This window comes from Salvelinus namaycush, chromosome 3 (assembly GCF_016432855.1).
Source record: "Salvelinus namaycush isolate Seneca chromosome 3, SaNama_1.0, whole genome shotgun sequence".
Taxonomy (NCBI): domain Eukaryota; kingdom Metazoa; phylum Chordata; class Actinopteri; order Salmoniformes; family Salmonidae; genus Salvelinus; species Salvelinus namaycush.
The window spans coordinates 25,733,233-25,753,006 of record NC_052309.1 but is presented as its reverse complement, the minus strand read 5'-3'; the positions used below and the strand labels follow the sequence as shown (position 1 = coordinate 25,753,006).

The 19,774-nt window shown below is 42.3% G+C and overlaps 1 protein-coding gene across 1 annotated transcript in view; it reads left to right on the top strand.

Moving 5' to 3' along the window:
* The window catches only part of LOC120043772 (glutamate receptor 3-like), a 121,982-nt gene that overhangs the window by 90,917 nt on the left and 11,291 nt on the right, over window positions 1–19,774 (top strand). The window contains exons 5-12 of the mRNA XM_038988330.1: window positions 7,142–7,195; window positions 7,496–7,657; window positions 8,627–8,794; window positions 8,934–9,038; window positions 10,319–10,426; window positions 12,269–12,475; window positions 14,002–14,375; window positions 15,953–16,151. Of these exons, the coding sequence (XP_038844258.1) occupies window positions 7,142–7,195; window positions 7,496–7,657; window positions 8,627–8,794; window positions 8,934–9,038; window positions 10,319–10,426; window positions 12,269–12,475; window positions 14,002–14,375; window positions 15,953–16,151 (1,377 nt within the window). The remainder of the gene's footprint in view (window positions 1–7,141; window positions 7,196–7,495; window positions 7,658–8,626; window positions 8,795–8,933; window positions 9,039–10,318; window positions 10,427–12,268; window positions 12,476–14,001; window positions 14,376–15,952; window positions 16,152–19,774) is intronic.

Sequence of the window (19,774 nt, the reverse complement as noted above, 5' to 3'; positions counted from 1 at the left end):
GAGCGAGATTCTCAGAGGCTCCAATTTCATTCCAGTAGTGCTAAAGTAGCGTTCACTTCATGAGCTCAGAGCAGGCCCGGCCCAGCATGCATTTGTATTCTTCTTGTGTGCTGTTATTATAGCCCCTTGCTTTAGCTACTGTCATGGAGTTCGCTAAATATTTTCATAAAGAAACTGATAAACCACACAGGCGCTAAATCAAGGTGAGGACCAAGAGCAAGAGAGGGAGTGTGGTGATGTAGTGCCCACAACTAAAGAATCATTGTGGAATCTGAAGACACGTATCCCGAAAGTATGTTGGTGTGTTTACTATGTGCACATGCTATTAAACGTTCCGTTCATTTTTGTTCTGTTGTCTATACAATAGGCCATAATTGATTTTGGCCCAAAAGGCCATAATTGATTTTGGCCCAATAGGCCATTATTGATTTTGGCCCAATAAGCCATAATTGATTTTGGCCCAATAGGCCTGGCATATTCCCACGTTCAAGAAGCTTTCCGGTTTGATTGGGTTAATTTGCCTAAAAACCAGAAGGGCCTCCCTATAGAAAAATAAAAGCACTACTTTAGATCTCTGCCCAGCCTGGGAAGAGTGGCCAAAAGGGTGTTTAGGATCCCCAGTGGCTGTTTGTCTGTTTTTTTGTTGTTTAATCCTGATTCATATAGATTTTCATTGAAGCTTTTAACATTGTCATTAATCGCGTTGTTCTTTCTAATTAGCTTTTGTAGATGTATATTTTAAAATTATAACTGGTGTGAAGGAAATGTTACTTTGTGCATCTTGTCTTTGGTGTCATTAACAATCCTTGGTTCCTGCCTGTACCTGGCAAAGATATGACGGTGGGCGGTCATGACATACCTCTTTTAGACTATTTGGCAGAATGCCCGGAATATGTTCTATAAGTTAAGAAAGGAGACGGTGCCAGACACATGCCGGAACTATGCCTATGTAATGTGTCTGTAACCAGTATATAAGGGAACTAAACGGGACTGCCCCGTTAGAGCTCCTGACAGACATTCACTATGGTGCATCAAGTTTGTTGGAACCTCTCCAGCGTGCTGACAATAAACAATGATTAATTTAAGATTGACTTCGAGTGTCCGTGTGTAAGAATTTCCACAACAATTTGGCATCACAAAAAGGATCAGTGAAGGTCTGCGAGGGAGACACCGGTGCCGCATTCCTTAGTGGGAAAGCATTAGGGAATTTCCCATCTGACAAAAGATGACCTGGACCCGCCCAGACCAGACTTTTACTGAGAGCTGCCCGGGGGAAGATACCTGATTCGCGATCCTCTGAGAGACATGTCTTCTGAATTTCAGTAAGTCAATTTAAATGAATCTGTGATTTGTTTAATATTGACTTTGCATTGGTGAAGTTTACACTCACCAACCTTAATAGTCTTCTTTCCCTCTTCTCTGGTGAGTGACAGATGTGAGAACATTATTCTCTGTCTAAATGAAGGTAGAGAGAGAGTGTGAGAGAGAGAGAGAGAGAGAGAGAGAGAGAGAGAGAGAGAGAGATGTCCTGCAATGCCGGACATTTTAAACTTGTAGGGCTCTATTTTCGGCTGGCGTTAAGGCGGCAAACACACGTTATTTTCGTCATGTAAATACTGCCGCACTGGCATCTTACCTGTCTTATATCAGCTAGCTTGTGCTCAGATTGGTGGGGTGGAAATATTTGATGTGTGTCCTTAAAAACATGATCCAAAGTGCTAATTTCATGCAGTGCTGATAGGGATATTTAAGACCAACCAAAAGCTGGTTTTAGCAGTAACGCAGTTGGTTATGGCATGATTTTTGTCAGCGGAAATGCAGCCTATCCAGCCGTGATGCACACTACGCCAGTATGCGCATGGAACAAGAGTAGCTTAATGTGCATTTGGTGCCTGCATACTTCGTATTTAGAAACACAGAATTGTTTAAATTTTATATTTACATTTACATTTAAGTCATTTAGCAGACGCTCTTATCCAGAGCGACTTACAAGTACATACATTCATACTTTTTTTTGTACTGGCCCCCCGTGGGAATCGAACCCACAACCCTGGCGTTGCAAGCGCCATGCTCTACCAACTGAGCCACACGGGGCCATATTTGATTAAAAACCAAGCATAGGCTCCCCTCCTCTCCTCTCAATAAAGGCTTTTTTTTGTCTGCCCAATGCAATCTGCAGTTTGTCGATTCCACTTTGACATTTCAGATTTGATTTTCCCTTACAATTTTTTTGCAACCCCTTCAAAAATGTTCATGAATTATAATCCACATAATAATTCACGTTTCCTGTTGCTGCAGGAAAGTTTTCCTGCTGTAGCAAACTGACTCAAATTAAGATCCCACATCTGTATGGTCACACTGTCCACACAGTGTGGGAGTGGCTCCCTCTTGTTAGCCTGTCGTTACACAAACCCTAAGATGAATTCTAAATGGATAAGATGCATCACACATTGACCACACGTTGCTGGCTCGTATGTGAGCTTGATTTGTGAAGAAGACACTAACTATGAGCAGTCCATGATGGCACTCAGGCTATCTATTCCATTCAATGTTCAATCAAATTGAGGAGTAAATCAATGCAGTTGATACTGGAGCTCCCCTCTTACTCTCTCCCAGTGTACAGTTGGATAGGTTGTAGACTCTTTGACAGTTCTTCTTTTTTGCTATGCCTTCGAAGAGTTTTTCCACCCCCAAAGTGGATAATGGTGAGCTGTCCATCCTGTCTAGGGAGGTGGAACCATATAAATAGAATAGAATGACATTCTATTTGGCTGGAACACAATGGCCTGACCCACCTAACTTCTGACCAAAAGAGAACAACAGAGACTGGTTCAGATCAGGAAGCGAACTGATGTGACTGAGGAATGAGAATGACCTCACTAAGTCCCCATTCGTCTGTTTTAGGTGCAGGCTGGAAATATTATCATCCCAGGGGAACCAGGAAACTGGAGCGCTAGGATCCTAAAAATATTTATTATGCACACATCACATGCTTTATTTTTATCTTAGTCCACTTTTCTGGTCTAGAGAACAAGACATACACTGAGTATACAAAACATTAAGAACACCTGCTCTTTCCATGACATTGTTACGTCCGTCGTCAATTGAATGAGACCAAAGCGCAGCGTGGAAAGTGTTCATCGTACTTTATTAGATGAACACCAAAAAACAACAAAATATAAACGAACGTAAAGCTCTGTAGCGCTAAACAGCAACTATACAAAGACAAGATCCCACAAACTCAGGTGGAAAACAGGCTGCTTAAGTATGATCCCCAATCAGAGACAACGATAGACAGCTGTCTCTGATTGGGAATCATACTTAGGCAGCCTGTTTTCCACCCTAGTTTGTGGGATCTTGTTTTTGCACAGTTACTAGGTAGCCTGCAGAACGTTACTTTCGTTTATTCTTTTGTTGTTTTGCTGGTGTTCATCTTAATATAGAAATATGTACGCTTACCACGCTGCGCCTTGGTCTCCTTCTATCAACGAGCGTGACAGACATAGACTGACCAGGTGAAAGCTATGGTCCCTTATTGATGTCACTTGTTAAATCTACTTCAATCAGTGTAGATGAAGGGGGGGAGACAGCCTTGAGACAATTGAGACATGGATTGTGTATGTGTGCCATTCAGAGGGTAAATGGGCAAGACAACATATTCAAGTGCCTTTGAACGGGGTATGGTAGTAGGTGCTAAGCACACCGGTTTGTGTCAAGAACTTGTTACATGCTTTTGTTTGCCCATTTATATTTCGAGGTTGTACTCTAGCACGTTAGCACGTGGGGCGCACTGATTGGTGTCACCTCGTTAGTCAGAATGTGTTACACCTGTGCTGGTTTGTCATCTCGTTAGTGGGAAGGTGTTTCACATGTGCTGGCCCAAGTGATATTTAAGAGTGGTTGGCCCAGTTCTCTTGAGAGATGTGTGGGGTTAACACCTTTAGTTGGCACTCCCTATTTGATTTCTAGAAAATGTATCTGTTCTTCTCTATTTTCATTTTGCTCCACTTTTTGATTTGCCTCCTGTCTTTAAGTTTGGTGTGGGTTTTTCTTTCTTTTATATTGGCCTTATTGGGCCAATATAGTGGTCGCTCATGGTGGGTGTCATTTAGGAACGTAATAAACTTTAACGCTGCAGGATTTTTCACGCTCAAAACTTTCCAGTGTGTATCAAGAATGGTCCACCACCCAAAGGACATCCAGCCAACTTGTCCCTGTGGAACGCTTCAAACACCTTGTAGAGTCCATGCCCTGACGAATTGAGGCTGTTCTGAGGGCAAATGGGGGGGGGATACTGCATACTGTCTTCATATACAACAATTATGTCCCCTAGATTGGAACTGGCCTCCTTTGAATGGTAATGTGTATGAGTCACTGAAATACCTCAACTCCCCCTACTTGCATGTGTGCGTGCGCGTAGGCACAGACACACATACACACCCTGGGACGGATTAGCTTAGGACTCTTAAGTACTCAAATTGGATTTGCGTAGTCATACGTCTCTGCAACAGAGAACCAACACACAGCGGAGCACAGAGATGTTTCAGCTTTCTGCATTTCAGATCACAGCGCAATATTAAGTTACTCATTAATTACGATGAATTAAACAGACTTCAATATTTGAGCCAAAAACACAATTTCAAGTGGCAAATTTTTAGAGGCCCTCGTATAAGCGAATAGCCTATGTTTTACGGCAGGATGCAGTGGTCCTGTTCCGTTCGTTCCGTGACTCGTCAGAGGAGAGAATTAGCCGCTGGCTCCAGGCGCTGCAGCTTCATTAAGTGCTTGCTGTGTTGTCACACTTTGTCCGCCGTGGCTCCTTCCCTCTCACATGAATCCCAGATGAAGGGCTTTTTGTTCCCTCTTCTTTTTTAATTGAACTTTTTGATTATGCATGCTTTCTGCCTGGGAGGGATGGGATGACGAGGGGCTGAGGAGCAGGGTGGTTTTGCATGTGTGATCAGCAGTTTTTGGGAATCTACTCTGAAAAGATAGTTTACCAAGCTACCAAGTACTTAACACTGAGAAGTTAAGCTAGACTAAAGCTACCCTTAAGAAAAATATAGTTTACTTAAATATAAAGTTACTTTGAAAAAGTAATTCACTACATTCAAACTACTGAACAAGTTTAATATGTAAATCTGAAATGTCAATGACTATAAATTGCAAAAACTTTGGGGTTACATGTTAACATAATGTAATTTTGCCTATTAAACACAAAACAAAAAAATTCAAGTGAGAATTAGGCAAGTCTGATGCCAAAAAAGAAAGTAAATTATCTTTTTTTCTTTTCTTTTTTTTAAAGTAGTGTGTTAGTAGTTAGCTATACCGCTACATGGCAAAAAAGTAATGAACTACCTAGATTTTAATTTAGTTCAACTACATGCAGTTCACTACTCCCCAACACTGGAGATCAGATCCTTCACTGGAGACAGAGTCCCACTGTCAAGGAGCCTGTCTGTATCACTCTGTGTCTTCTGAAATTACAGTGAAATGGGCTATGAACGTCATTACAGGTGTTATTACCAGTAGTATGGCCCTATCCCACACACTGGGACCTTCTAGTTCCGTAACTATCCTCCCTCTGAGAAATGGGAAGTTTGGGGTCCCAGGCAGGATCTGAGGGGGTTACTGGTGGAGGTGGAAAATGTCAAACATAATGAAATCGTTGAGCACACCTTCCCAGGGTAATAGGATTTAGAGTGGAAAGTGCCAAGAGGATGGGGAGGATAGGGAGAGGGACTGAGCTGTAACCTTGGAGGATTGAGAATGTTCTCTCTCCAGAGACAATTAGGAGCTATTAAAGGGACTAAGCAGATGATGGTTGAAAGGTAGAGGTGTGAAGGAAAGGACTGACTGGATGCTGTCTGAATGACAGTCACAATGTGCAGATGGATGCCATTACAGATGGAGACTTGTGGTTAATTTGTGAAGACGCCCTTAAATGTGATAAAACAGTCCTATTCCTACGCTGTTTCCTTTGTTTCCTTGGTTACATCTAACAATACAGCCCTCAGTGACATTGAGGGAGGTGGAGGAGATATGAGAATTGATTAAGCGATGCAACACAACATATTGCATGTCCTTGATTCCTTGCTTTGATACTCTTACAATAATTACAATCCATTTGGAGGTTATTTAAAGGTAAAATGAAACATACCGTACATTTACCACATGTTCGTTACTGGAATTCATAGGCATTCTCTAAACGACAATGCGTGAAACTGTCCTACATAACACTGGATGTTGCAGTGGCTGACACATAGAGAGCATCCTTGTCAAAACTGTGGGGGAGGAAGTCTAAAAAGACAGTGAAAATAGAGAGAAAAAAGCCTCTCTCTCCACCCCCTCAGTATGGTACTGTATGTATCTCCATGATGAAACCACAATTCTGTTCTGCTTTGTTCTGTTCTGCCAGGCAGTAAGAGTGAGAGCTATGGTAACTTACAGTATCTCTGAGTAACCTTGATGCGTTAACGGAGCCTGGACGGGTCATTAGAGTAAACAAAACAGCTAGCGTTGATTGTCCATGCCTGCCTGCCCACTCTCACTAGGAGAGAACAGTTTTGGTCCTAATTAAGTCTATACAACCCTGTGGCAGATTGAGCTACAGCAGAAAATGACAGAGAGCACTTTTTGTTTCAGCAGGCAGCTGCGTTATGAAAGGGTAATTTTTCTGCGGGCCTTGAGTCCTGACCTTATTTTCCATACTGACGCTAATACAAAAGGAACACAAAGTCCCGCACACACGCACACACGCACACACGCACACACACACAAACACACACCCAGACCCTGTTAGAGAAACACACTCATATACACATCAGACATTATCTAAGGAACATTATTTAAGAAATTCAATTATTCTGTTTGTTTTTTAACTGAAAGATGACAGTTGTATCTGTGCGGTTTCTGCTGCTCAACAAAAGTCACTGATGGGGTTGGTGGTGGTACACTATATTTGCTCATTAGTGCAAAGAGACTGGAAACCCACAACCTTGATCAAGTGGATCTATGCTACTTCTGAGAACGAATAGAGGCTTTCAGGTTCTATTGTGTCTTCTTAGAACAGAAGATTGATAGAGTATGTGATGTCCTTTGATGCCTGGTCTAATTGTGAGGTTTTTTCCCCCTCTTGCAGGTGGTGACCCTGGGGAAGAACAGCAGAGGCTACCACTACATCCTGGCTAACCTGGTGAATAGAGTAGGACAACACAACAATCCTTATCTCTTTCAGGGGCTCTCTCAAACATTTATTATAAAATGGGATGTGGAATCACTTTAGTTTTCAAAATTTGAACAAACTGTACTTTTATGAACAAATAGCACAAACTAGAAAGTTAAAAGTTATTCAGAAAACAATACCTCAGGAAACGCTTTCCTTTTTTAACTGTAAAGGCATTACAGGTGAAGCGCTCAGTACAGATGAACCCAGTTGTTGGGGACAGATTGTTTGATGCCTGCATGTTGTTGGGTACCTCTGGTTTCACTGCAGGGCTTCGCTAACATGACCCTGGACAAAGTGTTTGCTGGAGGAGCCAACATAACAGGCTTCCAGATCATCAACCCAGAGAACCCAATAGTCACACAGTTCATCCAGCGCTGGGAACGCCTAGACGAGAGGGAGTTTCCTGAGGCTAAGGGCACACCACTGAAGGTACAGTACCACACAGCTGTCAATGTTGTGTGGATGTTTTATTTACAGTATGAAACTTCCATCTCTGCCCATATCTGCTTCTCTACCTTTCTCTCTGACTTTCTGTTCAGTTATCTGTGTCTAGCTAATAGAATCAAAGACAGAGCATTTTCACTCACAAAAGGAAAGCTTTTGTCAAATTTAACCAGATAAACTGTCAGTGAGGCAATAGTAAAATCATACTGCTTGTTTACTGCTTGTCACTCAGAAAAGAGGCAAACATTGGTTTTCTGTTTGAAAGTAGCTACAACAGTATGAACTAGCTTTGGCATATCAGGCAACAACAGACTGCCAATCACCAATTACTCTTGAATAAAATAAACCTTGAGGCAGAGTGGCGGTGGGCTGTTCAGCTACTGCTGTACCTACTTTTTCATTGATACTCATTTTCACAATTTATTCCCTTTTCACATTGTGCTTTGTATCTAAATGTGCTCCTTATGTTACACCCCTGAAAAAGGGGAGAAAGAATCACGACTGTGATACGGTAATGTTACCTCATTGAAACTTTTAGTGCAATGAGAAAAAGACCGCGATTTCTCCGTGAACTTGAGTGGAGACCAGAGCAATCGATCTCAGGCTCATAGATTAAGAGCATTTAGTAGATCACAGATTAACACTTTTACCCACGACAAAATAAAGTAATCAACATAACGTTTACACATTCCTCTCACAATTCGTACCCTTTGTATGCTTGACGGATTTTAACACAATTATATAAATGTTATCAATCTATCAACTAATACTGAATGCATGATCTTCTTAACCTTAGATGTTTTAAGATCCTCACATACTTTGAATTTGCTAATACTTTTTAATGTATAACAGGCTATTAGTATTTCCTTTAACCTGTCACACTTACACAAACCATTAAGTACCCTTCGGACTGCTCTCCTAGTGTCATGATCTGGTGTGGTGGTTGTGTTTCAGTACACGTCGGCGCTGACCCATGATGCCGTGCTGGTCCTGGCAGAGGCCTTCCGGTACCTGCGGAGGCAGAGGGTGGACGTGTCCCGGAGGGGGAGCGCTGGGGACTGCCTAGCCAACCCGGCCGTGCCCTGGAGCCAAGGCATTGACATAGAGAGAGCCCTCAAAATGGTAGGAGGGGTCTTCACAGATGCGCAGGTGTACCCCTGTCACCATGTCTTAAAAATATAATAGTATATTTTGACTAAATCTGAATTGAGTTGTTGTGTGAAGGTTATTACGGTTCCTTTTGTCATGGTGTGCGTGGCAGGTCCAGGTACAAGGTATTACAGGGAATATCCAGTTTGACTCGTTCGGTCGGAGATCCAACTACAGCATCGATGTGTATGAAATGAAAATAGGGGGGCCCAAGAAGGTAAGTAGAAAGCAGCACAGTGGCTCAACATGCAGATTACAAAACACTTTCTCACATTGTTTGAGTTCAGAGGGTTATTAACTGAGTAATTGGGAAAAGTTTGCAGGATGTCAGACCAGTTCACCTCTTTTTTTCTTTATTCATAACTGAGATTACATGTGAAGATAGTTCAGTTTTATGGACTTTAAATATGAATATTCAAGTAATTACACATTCAATATTTACGTAATTACACATTAACATGACTCCATAACATAAGTGTGCTTGTAACTGCATTGCACCATACGTGCGCAACAGTAATCATTGAACAGCTCTTAGCAGGGTCCAGGGCAGAGCTTTAAGCTTTATTGGAGCGCTTACAGTAGGACAGCTTTCACCTGTAGCGGCTCATGCACTGGGGGCTGACCTCTCCCTGCGTGCTCCCTTTGTGCTCAGTCATAACTGGGGCAGGGGGTAGGAGAGGGGACACATCAAGGCTGTCAGGAGTAGTGCTATATTAGCCAGTAACCCCCCTAGTTCCCACACATACTAGCCTATAGAACATACTGAGCTATAGAACAGTAGAAGAGGAGAGATGTAGAATTAAAAAGAACAGAAAAGAAAAGTACAGAATACAACCGGACAGAAAAGACGAGAACAACAGACAGAACAAAACAGAACAGAACAAAATAACAGAACAAAAGAACAAAACAGAACAGAACAAAACAAAACAGAACAAAACAGAACAGAACAGATCAAATAACATGTAACTGCTGATGTTTTTTTTAAATCTTAGCAGTTATTGAATAGGGTCACAGACGTCAGATATCCATTTTTAGTAGCAGCATAGATATAGTATGCTTAATGTTTGTACATTAAGAGAAGCCCCTCACTCTGTAAATTGCAACTGAAATTGCTTATTGCTGAATAAGACTATTTCTTTTTTGCTGGTATTAGTATTGCCAAGCAGCATGCGAGGAGCATTTCATGGGCAGTAATTCATGGTTATGTAAAAGATCTGTGACAGTGCAGCTGTAGTAAGGGTGCTGAGAGGGAGATTAGCTGAAAGTTGAATGCTCTTTTCCCCCACTGGATCTGTAGCAGAGGTTAGAGCGTCGTCTCCAAGCACAGCACCAGTACAGGGCTTTTTATCTCGCGCATCACCAGACACCCCAACCCCCCTTCAGGCCAAGACTCTCATCAGACATGCTCGCCTGCCAACTGCACTTGGAGGCTTTACTCACAAATGTCTTTTAAATGGCTGTTTTTTGTAATAACTATGATGTTTTTGTCACTTTCAGACTGGGTACTGGAATGAATTCGAAAAATATGTATATATTGTGGATGCGCAGGTCACCAACGAGTCCTCTTCTGTGGAAAACCGAACGATTGTGGTCACTACTATTATGGTACACTTTCCAAGCAGATTTTAAATGTTCCACCTCTAAAAAATTCTGCCACTCAAGGTCAAGGTGTCCATTGTTACATTCTGTCCTGGGAGGGTAGAACTATTTTCTTTTGAGTTGCTTTCCATCCACTCACTACATGTTGAAACAGTCGATTCACAAAGAGTGTTTCAACTGTATCCGTGTGGGTGTTAAAGCATTTTGATTTTCCATATTACGGTGGCCTGTTGTAGCAGTGACATCACAATAACGGCTTTGGTAATGAAAACTAGCCTATAGACGTAATCTAATACACATTCAGTGCATACGTAAGTAAAAACCTCTTTCTTACTCATTAAGTAAATGGTCAATGATGACAGGGATAGAGACAACAAAACGACCTTTAATGATCAATTGTTTCTTACTGGGGACACAAAATAACTGCCATTTGAGGAGGACATAAAAAACCTCAAGGCTTTAAAGCTTTGGTTTGTTTATCCCCTTGTTCAAATCTATTTTGGATCGTCCACTACAAGTTCTGTACTGAAGTATAACCTCTGTGGCTTCTTCCAATATCCAGCGATATTAGGGGTCAAAGGTCAGGGATAGCAAGAGATGAAGCATTTCCCAGCTCAAGCAGAGAGATTAAAATAAATCAGCTGGATGTATATATGGTTAGTTAGAAGATCTTGGTCATTTTTAAATGTAAAATAAGGTAAGCCTTATCTTACATTTAAAACAATGGCCTTCTTTCTGACTCTGCCTATTATGTGTTCATCTTAGGCAAATTCAGAATACGAAAGTCAGACATTCTCATCTAGATGTAAGCATGTCATGCTCATACTCATAATTAGTTAGGATACTTCTGATAGACACAGGGAAATGGTAGGACCATTGTAATGTTATGAGAGCAATAGTGTTACACTACTCATCTAGTGATCATGTATTAGTCTATTCACATTGTAAATTGACAAAATCTCATTATGCATCAGAATCAGCTATATTTGACTTTATTGTTTCAGAAACCCATTTCTTATAGCATAGAGGTGAAAAGATACCTTCAGCACAGAAAGAAAGAAATTGACCATTGACACGGATTGGGATGTGATTTAAGATCAATCACTCTGTGTGATTTTTGAGCCGAGCCAAAAAGAAAACCAACCTCATCTCAGAGTTTGAAGAGCCAAGTATTAGTATGAACACCTCCCAGTGTATTCTGTATGGAAGATAAGCTCAGAGTTGGTTTGATGACTTGAATGATGTAGCCTCCCTGCACATTCATCGATGTGTTTGATGGTGTTGCAATAAAAACGAACATTACTGTAATCCCTCGCCAATCACTGCCATTTACATGATGAACTGGAAAGTATCACAAACCCCTGTTCAGCCTGCCCCTGTCCTACCAAACCGATGCAAAGCTAATGCACCCTCCACCCGGCCCCCACCTCCTTAGAGTTGTGGCTGGGTTTAGCATGAAGGAATCTGGCTGAGTGACCCACCCCCTTCCCCCTTCATACCTGTCTGTCAGAGGCCTTACTGTCCCCGCTGGTTACCCGGGCCGGGCCCTGCCTCTAACCCACTGCTATGGAGGCTGGCTGCATTTGGTTGTGGATCGGGTCAGCACCCCAACATCCCCATGTGACCAACTCTGTGTGTTGCTTCTTGTCCATGCTGTTCTGTTATTATTTCCTGTTTGTGTGCTCTGTGTCTGTCTATGTCTGTGTATGTCTGTGTGTGTAATCCAAGCATGTGTGCATGCAACAATCACGGTGTGGGTTTAAGAGGACTGGCCTCAAGAGGAAAGGCCTCTGTGAATGGAATGTGTGCATGTTCAACTATAAACTCAACATTATGTTTAATTAACAGGAATCTCCTTATGTGATGTACAAGCGAAACTACTTGTCACTGGATGGGAATGACAGATATGAAGGCTACTGTGTCGATTTAGCGGCTGAAATTGCAAAACATGTGGGGATAAGATACAAACTGTCAGTAGTTGCGGACGGGAAGTATGGTGCAAGGGATCCAGAGACCAAGACGTGGAACGGGATGGTGGGTGAACTGGTATATGGGGTAAGTGACAGTCTCGACGTACTGAAGCACTGTCACCAACACAGGGACGGGGGCTTGGCCAGCTCTGGTTTGAGGTATGTGGGCCAGATCTGGTTAACACACCTAAACCAGATCTTCGGCATGAAAAGGCCAGACCTTGCCCAGCAGGGTGAATGTGGCCCACATTCATTCAAAACAGCAACTACAGGTATTTGTTAGGGTCACATATCACAAGCCAGAACTGGCTCATAAGCAAAGTGTGCCTACCCTCGCCCTGGTCGCATCTCCCACATTCGGACCAGATCTGGCCTTTTACTGTTGCGGTGGCAGCACTGATCCATATGTGCCACCCAGCAACCAGATCTGGCCTGCAATCCTCTACTGACTGGGTGTGTGATTTTCTCCATATGTATCTCCATAAATCAGATCTTAATTGAAAGATTGATTACTTTATGTTATGAACCACTCACTACATGTGTAAGTATGAGCCCATTTTCTTCTTTCATAAAACACCAACTGTGAACTGGTTCATGTTTCATTAAGGGACAGATGACAGCCAGACTACAAAAGTGAAAATGAAAAACATCTGTCAGTTTGAATGCAAGCAGTGATACTCTGAACGCATTTGAATTTAACACGAAATAGCATATTCCTTTTGTAATGAACATTTTACCAACCATTCTGTAAAATGACAGCCCTGACTCTTCAGAGAGCTGAAAGAGAGAGAGATGAGATCCTGCTATAATTGACAGGCTTTGTACAAGCCCTGAGACACCTCTCTGCATCAACAGTAAATCCTCCAGGCCATTAATTAGCCATTCACATGCAAATGAGCCAGTGATATATTGAGACAAGGAGTGGCTTGGAGCTGTGTTTTTCATAGGGTCCCTGCCTAACCCTCACTAAGATGATCCCAGCCCTCGCATGGCATTTACATATTTATAAGTCAAGGCCGGGTCCGGTTGTAACTCTGGGACCTGAAAAGCTATCGATGGGAACATTTATTACCTAGCTGAGCTATTCGCTAATAAGGCTAGAAGGCTTTAAAGACAATCTGATAAAGGAGTTGAATTTCCTAGGCTGATTCAAATATCATGGTCTGTTTGCATAAGCTCTTCAACCTCCTGTTTCCATACCTTCTACTTCATAGATGGATCTGACGGAGTAATGCACTCTTTTGGATTAAGGCAGAGACATTAGCCACTACTAATGCTAACTGAGATTGGTCCATTTTAAGCTGGCAGGTCTCACTTTCTTCTTAAACGTATCTGACATTTAATGCATTCATTTTTCTAATCCACCATTTCATTTTTCCGTGCTCCATCTCTACTCATTGGTTTCAGCAATACATTATAGATATACTATAGTCATAATGAGATATTGAAAATTGCCTGATGACCAGTTTATTTGATCAAGAAACAGTGAAATCACATAATTTATTTTAAATTGTTATAAGTCGGGCTTTGATCACAAGGCAGTTTGATGTGATGTGTCTGTGCTCTGTTTTGAACCACTAACTCCTCCTGTTCCTGTTCCCATGTTTCCAGAGAGCTGATATAGCAGTGGCTCCTCTAACTATAACATTGGTACGAGAGGAAGTGATAGACTTCTCTAAGCCTTTTATGAGCCTGGGGATCTCCATTATGATAAAGAAGCCTCAAAAGTCAAAGCCGGGCGTGTTCTCCTTCCTGGACCCGCTGGCCTATGAGATCTGGATGTGCATAGTGTTTGCCTATATCGGCGTGAGCGTGGTGCTCTTCCTGGTCAGCCGCTTCAGCCCATATGAGTGGCATCTGGATGAGAACGACGAGGCCAAAGACCCCCAGAGCCCTCCAGACCCACCTAACGACTTTGGGATTTTTAATAGCCTGTGGTTCTCCCTGGGCGCCTTCATGCAGCAAGGATGCGATATCTCGCCAAGGTTGGTTACTGTACTCCATGTTCCATCACCTCAAACTCAGCCATTCTATCATCTACATACTGTACCATCTCTCTGCATTTTATGGTCATAATCACTACAACTCCCATCATGCCATGGTGCATATATGTTATTTTTTGGTTGTGTCTTGTTTTTTTTGCTCTCCACCCCATTCACCTCCACTTCATCTTTCCCTCATGCTCTTTAAACACACCACCACCATTCCTCACTCTCTCACTCTTTCTCTCCAGGCTGCATGCTAACAGTTATGCATTGCATCCACAAAATAACTTATATCCAGCATCCCGGGGACTGTAAAATGCACAGGGTCATTACATCCGTAGTTTCCCCTATTCCCCATGACTATTGGAGGGCTACCGTGTTTTTGCTGCATGTCCCATTTTACGGTCATCAGCCTGGTGCGTATAATGTATTTAAAGTGGAAGACATTTTTATCAATTTTCAGTCTGATGAAGCACCTTAATAGCATTCAATTCGGCCCCTACCTCATGACTAATATCATGCATTTTCATATAGACAAAAACTTACGCCCTCTTCCCCCTCTTTTCTTTCATTCATGTCTATCTCTTCACTCATCATCACTGTTGTGCTGGTGTGTCCCTCATTCCTTCTCGGGGGACTGTCATTGTTCAAGCCATCCCTCCTCATCTTGTCTGGGATGTTGGGCCATTGTAGTGCATCTGAATGAAGATCAATGAGAGAGTGTTCCAGGACATGTCTATCAGAGCTGAGCATCAGTCTCACCTGAATAGTGATGGCTACAGCGCTATAGGGTAATGGTCCACTGAGATCAACATTTAAACATGCATCGTTCGGATTCGTTCCTCGGTAATTGTTCCCTTACTGTCTCTATGATAAGATGATTGTTGTTTTGGAGCATTGCTCATGAAAAAGAAGGGGTTTGCGTGCTGAAAACTGAGTTATGGCTTCTCATGTGCAGTGAAGAAAGTCAACTCTAAATAAAAGACAAACCATTTAATCCTTGTAACATAATACTAGAAAAGAACACAAATCATTCTATGGCAATTTAGGATGGCAGGTACTATTTGAAAAGCCCATAGAATGCCAAAGAGTCAATGCCACAGATTTGATGAATTTGATGAAAACTATTTAGTAAATGTCACTCTCCCTCCTGGAGGATCGGTTTTCGTGATATACTACAGTAAGCCTAAGGTTAGTAGTTACCGTACTAGTGGGGATCGTCAGCCTCATTGAAGCTGATGCACGCTAATCTCTGCTTGCTGTGTTTGTGTGTGCTATCATTCAGCCACAACACAACCCTCCACACAAGCATCATAGAGCAACAAGGCTGGGACACCATGTTTTTCTCTGTGTAAAGAGCATTAACATTGAGGTATGTGGGTGAGATTTGACATAAATCCAAGATCAGTGCTCTGAGGCTGTGCATTTATGTCAATACATGGTGTGTGATACCCAGACTCTACACAGGAAGCAGTGGACTCCAAAGGCATGGCGACCTCCATCCCGCTGTCAGTGTGTAGGATTGAGCACCCTGCTCTCATGTCCCTCTGTCCTCCTCCTCCTCCCTTCTCTCTCAGGTCTCTGTCGGGCAGAATCGTGGGGGGGGTGTGGTGGTTCTTCACCCTCATCATCATCTCTTCCTACACAGCCAACCTGGCTGCCTTCCTCACAGTGGAGAGGATGGTGTCTCCCATAGAGAGTGCTGAGGACCTGGCCAAGCAGACAGAGATTGCCTACGGGACCCTAGACTCAGGCTCCACCAAGGAGTTTTTTAGGGTGAGTGACTAAACTAACTGGGGGTTTATTCACCAGACACAACTTTAGTCTCTTTACAGTTGAAAACAAAAAAAGCAGACAAGACATCAAAGCAAGGAGCACAGGGGAATGGTATAGATATTTAGTTTTGCTTGATACCCGACAGAAAATATGGAAGTAGTTAGCTATGATAATAAATATTGAAGAAAGTCAAGCTACTATACACGAAACAGGTGGCTATCAGTCTATGCTACTGTGTGGTGACAGAAGACACTTTTGTGTGGTTTCTCTCTCAATTTGTGGTGTTTATAAAACAAAGCATTAAAAATTGAACACACTGAATATTTTAAAAAGTATATTTATAGCCTGGTGTTTAGAGTTAGTGAATCAGTGCAGTGAAACACAACCACCTGTGCAAGCCACTGGATGTAATGCAAATGTACTTCTCTTTCATGATTTGTTTGGCAGGCTGGCTGACGGCCTGGTGATTTGACCCAGGTCTTTCTGGGAAGATAATTGATAGGTGTTCAGGGACTTCATAATGAGTGACCCACTTCCTGTCCCTCCGCCTTCAAACTTCAAATGTCACGACTGAGGAGCCATTCCAGGGGACTTTTAATTAAAATAGAGGCTCCAGATACATTTTAAATATGTTCTTCAGGAAAGATGTGCTGCTTAATTAGAGTCATATAGCCACCAGGCAAACGGAAATCTGCTCTGATGACACACTGGCCGGTCATCCCTCAAATGGATCACCTTTACTTTCCATGCATTCCCTCACTCCTCTCAGGATTTACCGTACCGGCACCCTAGTACATCACATGCTTCCCAAACTCCTCCCTCGCTTATGACACGCTTATTTGTTGTCAGAGTCAGAAGAAGAATATTCAGACACATCAAATAGATTTTAAGTGCTTGCATTTTTAGCTCCATTTCCACCTCATGTATCTTAGGCACAGCAGCATGTATGTGATACATGGAGAGAAATGAACTAAGCTCAGGCATCTCATTTTCTAAACCAGCCATGTGTATGTTATCAGCCTGGTCTCATAGACTAAACGTAACATAGTAAATGTAAATACGAGACACTCAAATTAGTATGATATGTAACGTTTGGTATGGTTACATAAGACAGAAGGTTACATAAAGCAAAAACTAAAGTAGGGTGGTTGGTCAGGGTGGATGGTTCGGTGTAAAATGCGAGCGTCTAGCAACTCAAAGGTTGCGTGTTCAAATCTCATCACGGACAAATTTAGTAGTTTTGCTAATCAGCAACTTTGCAACTACTTACTACTTTTTAGCTACTTTGCAAATACTTACCATGTTAGCTAGTTCCTTCCCCTAACCTTAACCCTTTAACCTAACCCTAACCTTAACCCATAACCCTAACCTCTAGCCTGGCTAACTTTACCCACCTAGCAAACGTTAGCATTAGCCACCTAGAATTTCGCAAATTTGTAACATATTGTATGAATTGCAGTTGGTAACATCTACAAATTGTAATTCGTAACATCTCATACGAAATGGATTGTCCTGGATTTACATTTACTATGTTACGTGTGTGTCCAGGTTGATGTTATAAAGCCTGATGAAATGAAATTGCAGATTTCTTTTGGAGCTACTTATGTTGTTTCCAGAGTACATTTCTCTTCTGGCACTCGTATAACTGGCCAGAAGAGAATCCAAGAATTACATGTGGACAAGCACTCTGCATACAGACAGAATGCTAATGATTTATTTTCTGACTCATCCCTACTTTGTATTGCCAGTGGGGTGGATCTGAGCAAACAGCCGTGAAGCATTCAGAGCGCATAAATGGAGAGTTGAGAGATGGACTGACAGCTGGAGGTGTTTGTGTTGCACTATAGGAGTCAGCTCATCTTCTCATTAATATTTATTTATTTTGCAAATGGATACTGAGGCCGAAAACTAACTTACAATGTGCTTTTCTATGTTGTAGTATAGATGAAAATAGATTTGCGTTTGAACACTGGAGACCTTTAGCCCACATATGATTGCTGACTCAAGTAACACAAGCAGAAGAGCTGCACGCATCTTTACATGACCCAGAAATGACCCTCTGTTTACACAGCATGGCCAAGCCTGTCATAAACTATTACTGTAATTTACATGAACGGTCCCTCCCATTGAAATTGTGCAGATGTCAAGCATGATTCAATCATGGCCCTGAATTCATTACATATCCAGCTACTGCTGAAATTTGCATGATACAATGCGGGGAGACAGCTTAATTGTTTTATTCAGCAATACATTGATACTGATGTTCTGTTAGATGCATCCATCTTGAAGAAAGCATTGAGCAGATATTACCATGCAACTACTGTAAAAACATAAGAAGCTGGAGCCCATCATGATTTGTTCTGATTTTTTGTGACCCCCCCCCACCCCCATCAAAGTTGCCCATCCCTGATATAGAGCATCCATGACATCAGTCTGATCAAGTCAGGTGCTTTAGCTTGGCTCTTGTAGTCCATCTGATATAATGCTGACTTCGCTATCGATACCGAAAATCATTTGTCTTGTTATGTTTCAAGTGATAACAAAAGTGCTCTCACAGGGGTTTCAGTATTGACATTTAAAGCACTTTCTGTGACATTTACTGGATTCTCTGGCCACATTCATTCTTGTCACCTGTATTGTGTAAATGCCCTTTCCACTCTGGAGACAGCTCAGGTCCCACCCCCTCCCCCAGTCTATTCTAGCTTCTCTCTCTGAAAACCTGGGCTGAAGGCCCTGCTGCACAAAAGGCCCTTTTTCCAAAAGACACACTGATTTCCATCTTCCTTTTGCCTGAAGATCATGGAGGTGTAACTAGCAGCAATAGGAGCTGAATGTACTGCAGATTTGAACAGATTTTCTTAGTGAAACATATTTGCCCTTGATTGATACACCCATAAGGCTTCAACATCTGTTGGTGCATAAGAAGCAACCGCTTCCAAGGAATGTCCCGCTGAGCAACCCCACCCCCTCAATCAACTCCCATATGGTCTCTCCCTGTACTCTTTAAATGAGTGTGTGATGCAGGGGGTAAAATCCACCTCTCTGGGGTGGGGGTGGGGGTGGGGGGTGATGTGGGGAATAATTTGTAGGGGAACCTGACTCCCCATTGTTGAAGATTACATACTAGTCAGCTCAATTTCATTCAATTCCTTGGTGTGCTGTGAGTGTAAACGCAACCATCACTGATGAGAACTGTATGACAGTATTGGCGTTTGTGAATATTTGAGCAGAGTGATGCTGATGCCAACATAGCAGCAGATGGTGTATGTGCAGATCAGAGACTAATATTTTGACTGCAGCATTGGTTGTTTCTCTATAGTTTAATAATTAACATGTTGACTCATATTTAGCTCATTTATTGAATCCCCGCTGATCTGATCCTACCCCCTGTCATATCAGTTGTCCTGAGAACACCAGGCATCTCTACAGAATCAACTAGAGTGACACCAATGTGTTCATTATGTTCAACAACCCTATTTACAGTTTACATTACAGACCAATGATGTAATCATCAAGCTCATCAGGAGTCAAGCTCGTCACTCCCAATAAAGAGCAGAGGAGCTGAGGCCGTTAGAGGTTCTGTAAACTATTGGCATCCCAAATCACCTCCCCAGAACCACAGC